The 9,355-nt window shown below is 42.8% G+C and overlaps 1 protein-coding gene across 1 annotated transcript in view; it reads right to left on the reverse strand.

The window, feature by feature from the left end:
• The window catches only part of ITGAE (integrin, alpha E (antigen CD103, human mucosal lymphocyte antigen 1; alpha polypeptide)), a 109,401-nt gene that overhangs the window by 66,195 nt on the left and 33,851 nt on the right, over positions 1-9,355 (reverse strand). Inside the window, exons 2-3 of the mRNA XM_006899791.1 lie at positions 9,031-9,316; positions 1,278-1,376 (exon numbers count right to left, since the gene is read on the reverse strand). Of these exons, the coding sequence (XP_006899853.1) occupies positions 1,278-1,376; positions 9,031-9,316 (385 nt within the window). The remainder of the gene's footprint in view (positions 1-1,277; positions 1,377-9,030; positions 9,317-9,355) is intronic.

Raw genomic sequence — 9,355 nt, forward strand, 5'->3', positions numbered from 1 at the left:
CAAGGAATGAATGGAAACCCAAAATCTCTGTAAATATTTATGAAAATTAATAAAATATAGAAAAAAAAAGAAAAGGTATGGAGACAGAATGCATCCCTGATTCACTCCTTTCCTAAGTTTGAACCATGAAGTGTTTCCCTTCTCTGTTCTGAGGACTGCTTCCTGGTTCAAGTATAGGTTTCACATAAGCACAATCAAGTGTTCTGGGATGCATATTCTCCTCAAAGTTAGCCATAATTTGTTGTGATCCACACAGTCAAATACCTTTGCATAGTCAATGAAACACAGATAGATATCCTTCTGGTACTCTTTGCTTTCTGCCAAGATCCATCTGACATTGGTGATAATGTCTCTTTAGTACCGCGACTTCTCCTAAACCCAGCTTGTATTTCTGATAGTTCTCTGTCAGTGTACTATTCTGGCTGTTTCTGGATAATCTTCAGCAGGATATTGCTGGTGTGTGGTATTAGTGAAATTGTTCAATAATTTACACACTCTGTTGGGTCACCTTTTTTTTTTTTTTAATGGGAATAAATATGGATCTCTTCCAGTCAGTTGGCCAGGTATTATGAGACTTTATAAACTAAAGAAGGAAGAAACATGAGAAGTGAGCTTTTGAGTCTTCGGTGGTTACTTTGGTTGCTACAGCTGAAGGGTGAAAAGCCAGGCCCATTAAGCAAAATGAATGTTAGAGGGACAGGGCCTTTGGGTTCCACTCAGCTGGAGGACCAGATCCCTGTACATATAAATGGAAAGATAGTCAAGGGTTGGAGAAAGGAAGATTAAATTGGAATGTTTAAAAAGGATTAAGTGTGCATGTATTACTGGAATGTGCTATGAATCTTCAACATTTCTTCTAAGTGGTGTAAAATGTGTGTTGGAAATGAATACTGGTTACTGGCAATTATAGAAAGCCTCTAAGCTTGCCATCAGTTAACTGTTGATTGAATAAGGTAATAGGGAAATAAGATTTGCCTGGGGGGGGGGAACATTTGCTGCTTGGTTTGAAAGCAAGAGACATATCTAGAAATCCCCATTCAATATCTTCTGAGACAGGAAAGCTGTATTTAATAAGACTTGGAGACCAATGCAGGACTGTAAAAAGAAGAGATGTAGGTTTGAAGAACTACAGAAAAAAAGGACAACTGGTTAGAATTGTGTATTTCTAGCACAGAGTTTGCCCTGCACTCAATCAGGAAAAGTCCACGCACATCAAAAGCCCACTTTGAGGACCAGGAGTTATATGGGGCTGGTGAGCAGACAGCATCTATGCTCACTCATGGTGACCACCTGAGTCCACCTGATGCGTGGGAGTGGAGGGGGTGCAACAACAAAGACGGGCTGAATCTGGATCTGGTCCACTGGCACCTGCTGGGCTAGCACACAGAGGCGAGGGTGAGAGAGGAAGGGATGCAGGTCTGAAATGCAGCATGTTATATGGACTTCTGGCCTGCTGACTTAGCCCATGTGGGGCTAAGGTTGAGAGACAAGGGTCTGGCTGGTCTGAAGTGCAGGAAAAAGTCTGAATTTGTAGCAGGTGTCCACTGGTTCTTGCTTTCTTGCTTTGGATGACTAAAGAGTTGACCAGAACCCGGCCAAATGAAGAGCACTGTGAGCTGGTGTGTAAGGCTATAATTTGATGGCTTTCTCTGGACTCAGCATTGCTTATGTATGTAAAAGCGCAAAGTTAAAACTGGAATACAAGAGTTTTCAGATCAAGGAACGTACTTGTCTCCTCAGAGTACTAGTGTGACAACCTGGAAACTGGCTCTATAAAGTACTAAAAAAAAACCCCAAACAACCCAAAAACCAACAAAAAATAAACAACACCCCATCAAGCCTATTGTACTCATCAACTCACAGACAATTCTTCATCTGGTTCCCGAAGCTGTAAATTATATGGAAAGAGGTTGCCCATCATTCACTAAAGGAGTGGCTGGTGGATTTGAACCCCCAGAGAAGTGTGGCCTCAGCAGCACTCTCTAAAGACAAGGCCACCATAGCTCCCTTTTCTAAAAGAAGTGCAGATAAAGGCATGAAGTTGCTGGCTCACCTTTAATCATGGGTGTCCTTATTGGTTAAATGATTGAGAGGGGACAGTTAATCCCCCAAGTATGAAAAGGCCAATGCTAGAAGAACCAAGATGAGACGGGGCAGCCCAAGCCAGGTCTTAGGGAGGGTGTCAAACCACAAGGCTGAGACTTCGCCCATTGAAACATTCCCACACTATACTGCAGTGAACACTTAGTCCTGTTAAAGTTGCTTTCCAGGTAGAACCAGCGTAAACTATTCCTTAAGCATGAGAGTTCTCCAACCTCTGCATGATCATTCCCTATAGGCAGGAGGGAGCCTCTTACTAGGAGAGCACTCTGGACTCTGGTCACCCACAGAAACTACTCAAGGGCACTAAGCTTTGTCTTTCATCCTTTAGACACATAGTCATGTAAGGATATTCCTTGGAAAGGAACATCATGCTTGGAAAGATGAAGAGTCAGTGAAAGAGAGGAAGATGCCCTAACGAGATGGTCTACCACTGTGACTTCAGCAATGGGCTCTAGTCTCAGAGATGATGACGATGGCACAGGATAGGGCAAGGCTCAGAACGGCTGTTCATAGAGTCACTACAAGTTGTACTTGACTCAATGGCATCTAATAACAACAATCCAAAATAAGGGATCTCTGGTGGTTTAGGGGTAAAAGCTGCACTGACATCTCAAGGGCACACAGTTCAAATCCACCAGCTGCTCTGTGAAAGAAGGATGGGCCATTTCCTCCAGTGTGATTTACTGCCTCTGCAAACCTATTGGAGTGTCAGCTACAAATCAGTTCTGACTTGACAATACTCAGTAACACATTCCATAGTGAGCGATGCCCACTGCTGAAGCCTTCAAGACGAAAACCCATCTTAAAAGACTGGATGCACAAGCCTAGATGGGCCAGTACCTTGAAGACTCTTCCTCTCCCCAGACAACTAGTGAATACATAAAGCTTTACTGTTGCTGTGTACTGTCAAGTCAGAATTTACTCATACCTGACCCTCCCACAGATTTTCAGAAGCAGTCAATTATAAGGTAGGAGACTGCCCATTTTTCTCCTGTGGAGCAGCTGGTGGGTTCAATGCATGTGTCTTTGGGTTGGCAGTGTAACTTCTTACCTCTAAGCCACCAGAGTTCAAAGGTTTGCTGTTGTTAGACGCCATCGACAATATGACTCATAGTGACTAACGAACAACAGCTCTGAGCCCTGTTCTGTCCTGTGCCATCTTCATCATGGCAGTCACTGTGCCAAGTCATCTCATTGAGGGTCTTCTTCTCCTTCGCTGACCCCTCCATCTCTCCAAGCATGATATCCCTTTCCAAGGAGTAGCCTCTGCTAGCAACATGCTCAAAGTATAAAATCTCACTAATTTGAACCCTGGTGAGGACAGATTTGCTGTGGTTTGCCCTGGTTCTCCCTCACAAGCCTCTCCCTTCTCTCTTCATAAACCCTGCCTTCCCCAAAGATCATCTTCTCATTCTTGTTTAGACTACACAAGAATTCTCAACTCTGAGGTACCTAGAACAGGGGGTGGCTTTCAGTCCAGGAACTTACTTGACATGGCCCTCCTAAATTACTGGTTTTGTAATTCTCACCACAAAAGCGGACTGTTGTTGCTGTGTATTTCTTATGACTCTGTTACTTTTCTTCTGGAACACCATTTACACTTATGTTAGATCTTTTGTGCCATGTCTTGTATGTTTCTGGATACTTTCACCCCTTTTAATTTGAATATCTAATAGTGTTTAGGAAGCACTAGTCGCCTAGAGATAAGAAATATTTGACAACTGAGAATTTTCCAAAAAAAGAATGGTATTAATTCAGAAAGTTTAGGTGAGCTGCAGGGAGGTCAGGTGACATAGTCTTAGAGAACTGGACATAGTTGTAGAGAATTGGACTAACCCAAAGGCCACACTTGTCTAGTGATTCAAATCCCCTAATCATGCCTTAGGGGAAAGATGCACAATCTCCTCCTTTGCAATTTACAGCCTTTGAAACCTGCTGGAGGGTTGGCTGTGAGTCAGAACTGATTTGATAACAGGCAGAGAGAGAAAGAAAGGACTTACAAATTCCAAAAAGGATAAAAGCCATACGCAGGCGCAGCATAAACAGACTGCTGAAAAAGTGTCATAGAGTGAATCCTCCCTACCAAAATCCATGAGTGTAATGACAGAACACAGAACCTATGTAACCAAATAGTCACAGGAGGATTAAGGGTGGCATGCAGCACAGGGCTGGTCAGATGTAAAGGGAGTTCCCTAAGCTCCAGCCTGTAATACCTTTTATCTCACTAGAGATAAAAGGGCAGGGGAGTTAGCTGATAGGAGGGACCTCACACCACCAAGGAGAATTGCCAGGAGTGGAGGGTAACGTTTTAGAACCTAGCACCTGTGTTAGAAAACTCCTTGACATCAGAAAAATAAAGGCAGGACACATGAAGATCTCCAAAGAGGCTCTGGCCTTCAGATGCTTAAAGAAATAAGCACTGTCCTCCACCACCTACAGAAAGAGAGAACTGGCCTTCCCCTGGAGCTGGAAAACTTTAACAAATCTCTCATATTAATCCATAAAAGTAGGGGGGGAAATCACTAAGGATAGAAAAGATCCAGAACTATACAATTAACAAAATAAATCCTACACCACTGAGAGTTGATTTCAACTCACAGAAACCCTTTAGGACAGAGAAGAACTGGCTGCAGGGTTTCCAGGACTGGAAATCTTTATGAAAGCTGACTGCATCCTCTTCTGGCCACAGAGCGCCTGTTGAGTTCAAACCTCACGTTAGCAATTGTATGTTTTGACCACTGTGCTGCCAGTGCTCCTTACACAACCAGCAAGCTTTAACAAGCTGACAAAACTGGACCGATGTGCAGCATCATGATGAAACGAGAAAAGGTCGAGGGGGTCAAGGATTCCATCTTGCTTGGATCCACAATCAATGCTCATGGGAGCAGCAGTCAAAAACTCAAAATTGCACCGGGTAAATGTGCCACGAATGATCCCTTTAAAGTACGTCTGTTACCTCAAGGGCTAAGTGCTCCTGCCCCAAACCATAGTATTTTCCGTCATTTCACGCATATGTAAAACCTGGACAATGAGTAAGAAAGACTGAAATAAAAAATAAAAATAAGAACAGCAGTCACTGTGAGGGTGGAACAGGACCAAGCAGTGTTTTGTTCTGTTGTACAGGAAGCCACTGAGTTAGAAGTGACTTGACAGCACCAAACAGCAGCAATCTAATTGATAAACGAACACTGTTCTAACAATGGTAGAACAAATATTCTAAGTATATGTGAAACATTTTCCAAACAAATGTGTTAGATTTTAAAGCCAGCCCCAGCAATATTCAAAGAGTGGAGTCATTCAGAACATATTCTTTTACTGTTATGGAGTTAAAGCAGAAATGAGTAACAAAAGCAAGCTGGAAAATATGCACCACTTGTAGATTAAGCAGTACACTCTAAATACTCATTAGTCAAAGATGAAATGATAATTTTAAAATCACATTAAATATTTATAGTTAAATGAAAATGAATACTGTTAAGCAGTGCTTAGAGAAAATGTTCAGCCTTAAATGTATTTTTTTTTCTCCAGAAGAAAGGCTGGAAATCAATTATTTAAGCTTCTATTTTAAAAGACTAAGTTAGGAATAGACAAATCAAACTCTAAGAAAAGATAAGGGATTATAAAGATATGAGCAGATAGCAACTAAGCTGAAATTTCTTTTTTGAAAAAAGAGTAATAAAACTGATAAGCTTTTAGCCAGACATTATAGGTATTTCCTTTAGGAAGATTATTAAAGAAAATATAAATTATCACTTTCAGGAAGGAGGGGTAAGGCATATCACAATACATTCTGACACACTAAAAAGCTAAGAGAATATAATGTAATTTTTTAGCTGTAAATGTAATAATACAGATGAAATGAATAAATTCTTTGAATATTCCTTTACTAAAGAAATTTAATCCATTATTAAAAACATTCCAACAATGAAGGAGAAAGCTTGAGTTTTTCTTCAATACCTTCACCTTAAGAAATGCCAAGTGATCAAGAGTCCAGAATAAGAGATGAAAAGAAAAGTGGACTTGGGTGGTGGGTAGGGAGGAAATCGTGCAACAATGAATGAATTTTTTAAAGAGAAAAGTGAACTGGGGGTGGGTAGGGAGGAAAATGTACAATAATGAATGAAATACAAGTTTTCTGTAAACTTTCATTAAAATCACAATTTTTTTTAATAGCCAAGTAAGTTAATCCTTTTTGATTTCCTGACTCCAGCTTTTCGCACATTTTATTATAGTACTTTGCTTTGTCTTCCTGAGCTGCCCTTTGAAATCTTCTGTTCAGCTCTTTAACTTCTTGATTTCTCCCCTTTGCTTTGGTTTCTTGGTGCTCTTGTGCAATATTCAGAGTCTCTTCTGGCATCCACCTTGGTCTTTCTCTCCTCCTCAATCTCTGTAAGAACTTTTACATTCTTCATGGATGATATTCCTTTTTTTTTTCTTTATGAATGAAATTCTTTATATCCTTCCATTATTTCCATTAAAAAAAGTTATTTGACAGAGTGTGAAAATTATAAACTGTATTATTATTATCACACGCAAGCAAGATCCTGCTGAAGATTATCCAAAATGACTGAAATAGTACATCAACAGAGAACTACAAGATGTATAAGCTGGGTTTAGAAGAGGCCATGGCAACCATGGACGTTATAGCCAATGTTAAATGGATCTTAGCAGAAAGAACCAGGGGAATGTCTATCTGTGCTTCATTGACTATGTAAAGGCATTTGACTGTGTGGATCACAACAAATTGTGACTAACCTTGAGAAGAATGGGAATCCCAGAACACTTAACTGTGTTCATGCAAAACCTATACTTGGACCAGGAAGCAGTGGTCAGAATAGAGCAAAGAAATACTGCATGGTTCAAAATCAGGAAAGGTATATTACATGATGCCACTGTTGTAGAATGGGACTGTCCTTGGGGTTGGGGAGAGACTGAGTAAGATGGGTTCAATGATGTGTGCTGCACTGAAACAGAGGAGGGAGAGAACCGTTTAAAAGAGAGATGGAACTGGGTATTTCTGTCATCACAGGAGACTAGAGCGAGGGCTGCATGGTGGAGGGGACCTGGGGGAGGGTTTGTAAAACAATGAAAGAATCTTTTCTTTTACTTTTCCATAATTTTTGGACTCATGTACTTATAACTTGTTAGTCAAATTTGTGTCTTCTAGGTTGCAACACCCCCATGATACATCTTGAAGGATATGTACATGTACAGCCAAGCACAATCAATAAGAGTGCATCTGAATTCCAAAATCAATCTCCATAATAGTCTATGTGTTTCCTACTGCCAAAGGGGCCCTTTAGAGTAGTGAGAGAAGATCTTCACCCTGAAACCCACAGCGTCCCTTTTCAGCAGGAAGTAGCTAAGAGAATACACCGTCCCCTTTTCCTTATGACTCAGGGTGAAGTCTCTCTCAGGGAGGAGTGATAGGGAATGGCAAAGGATACACTGACAAAGAAGATTGATCAGAACTGGCTTTGACAAGCACTGTGGCATTTGGACAAGAACAAACTGGGAGGAGGGTAGAGAGAATAGTGCAACAATGAATGAGTGGAAGCCCAAAATCTCTGTAAATGTTTATGAAAATTAATAAAATATAATTATAGGAAAAAAAAATCAGGAAAGGTACACACCAGGGATGCATCCTAGCTTCATTAACTTTTCAATCTAAATGTTTAACAGATCATTCTGGAGACTGGATTCTATGAAGAGGAATGTGACATCAGAATTGGAGGAAGATTCATCAACAATCTGCTTAGGCTGATGACACAACCTTGCTTGCTGAAACTGAGAAGGACTTGAGGCATTTGCTGTAGAAGGTTAAGGACTGCAATCTTCAATATGAAGCTCAACATCCAGAAAACAAAGATTCTCGCCATTGGGCCAATTGGTAGCATCATGATAGGTGGAAAAGAAACTGAGATTGTTAACAATTTCAGCTTGTTTGGTTCCACATTCAACACTCTTGGCACCAGCAGTCAGGAAATTAAAAGATGATTGCACTGGGAAAAGTTACTGTCAGAGACTTCTCCAGAGTATTGAAGACCAATGATGTTAGTCTAGAGACTAAGGTGTGCCTGATCTAGGCCATGGTCTTTGCAATTACATGGTATGCATCAGAGAGCTGGACAATGATTAAGAATGATGGAAGAATCAGTGATGTCCTTGAGTTGTGGTGCTGGAGAAGAGTACTGACCATATTATGGACTGCTGAGAGAACAAACAGGTCTGTCCTGGAGAAGATGAAACTAAGCTGCTCCTTGTAGGCAAGGATTTTGAAGCTCCATCTCACATACTTTGGGCATGTTGCCAGGAGAGACAAGTCCTTGGAGAAGGCCATCATGCTGGAAGGACAGCACAAGAGAGAAAGACCCTGGATAAGATGATTGACTCAGTAGCTGGGGTAATGGAGTTAGGTGTGGTAGAGACGATGAAATTGACTCAAGATAGGACAGGGTACAGAGCTACTATAATAGGGTCACTATGAGTCACAGGAGACTCAACGGCACATAACAACAACAGAGGGAGAGCAAAAAATAAAAATTAGGCTCAACTCCTCTGCCTCTGCGTAGGTCAAGAGTTGTGCCCCAGCATGCTGGATGGAATAAAACCTCATGCTGTTTGCATCAAGGACGGTCTCTCGTGAGTGATTGGTGCTGGCGTCCGATCTCATTGGGGTCCGGCTCTGTGGATCCAACATTTGGTGCATTGGCTGGGAAACCGACGACAGCCCCTCACTCCTGACACGACCCCCCTTGGAGGTGCTCTTCACTACTGAAGAGCGAGAGAGAATTCTCCTGGAGGCGCGGAAAAATGTGCCTGGAGCTGACGGGAGACCTACCCAACTCCCTAATGAAATAGACCGAGGGTTTCCTTTGACGAGACCCACCTGGGACTACAACACTGCTGAAGGGGTATTAAGATTGCCTGCAGGGGCGACGCAGCGCGAGGGCGACGCCGCCAGCCGGGGGAACACACGACGCCGACCAGGGGAACGCACGCCACTGCCCGCTGGGGGGAACGCACGCTGCCGCCCGCCAGACCGGGGGAACGCCGCTGCCAGACCGGGAACGCCACTGCCAGCTGGGGGAACGCACCCCGCCACCCGCCGGGGGAAACGCACGCGGCCGCCCGCCAGACCAGGGGAACGCCGCCAGCCGGGGGAACGCACCCCGCCGCCAGCCGGTGGGAACACACGCCGCCGCCCGCCAGACTGGGGAACGCCGCGAGAGGGACCCGGAAGAGACCCGGG

The sequence above is a fragment of the Elephantulus edwardii genome, unplaced genomic scaffold, assembly GCF_000299155.1.
Source record: "Elephantulus edwardii isolate Elephantulus edwardi_28Jun2011 unplaced genomic scaffold, EleEdw1.0 scaffold00267, whole genome shotgun sequence".
In the NCBI taxonomy this organism is placed as follows: Eukaryota; Metazoa; Chordata; class Mammalia; order Macroscelidea; family Macroscelididae; genus Elephantulus; species Elephantulus edwardii.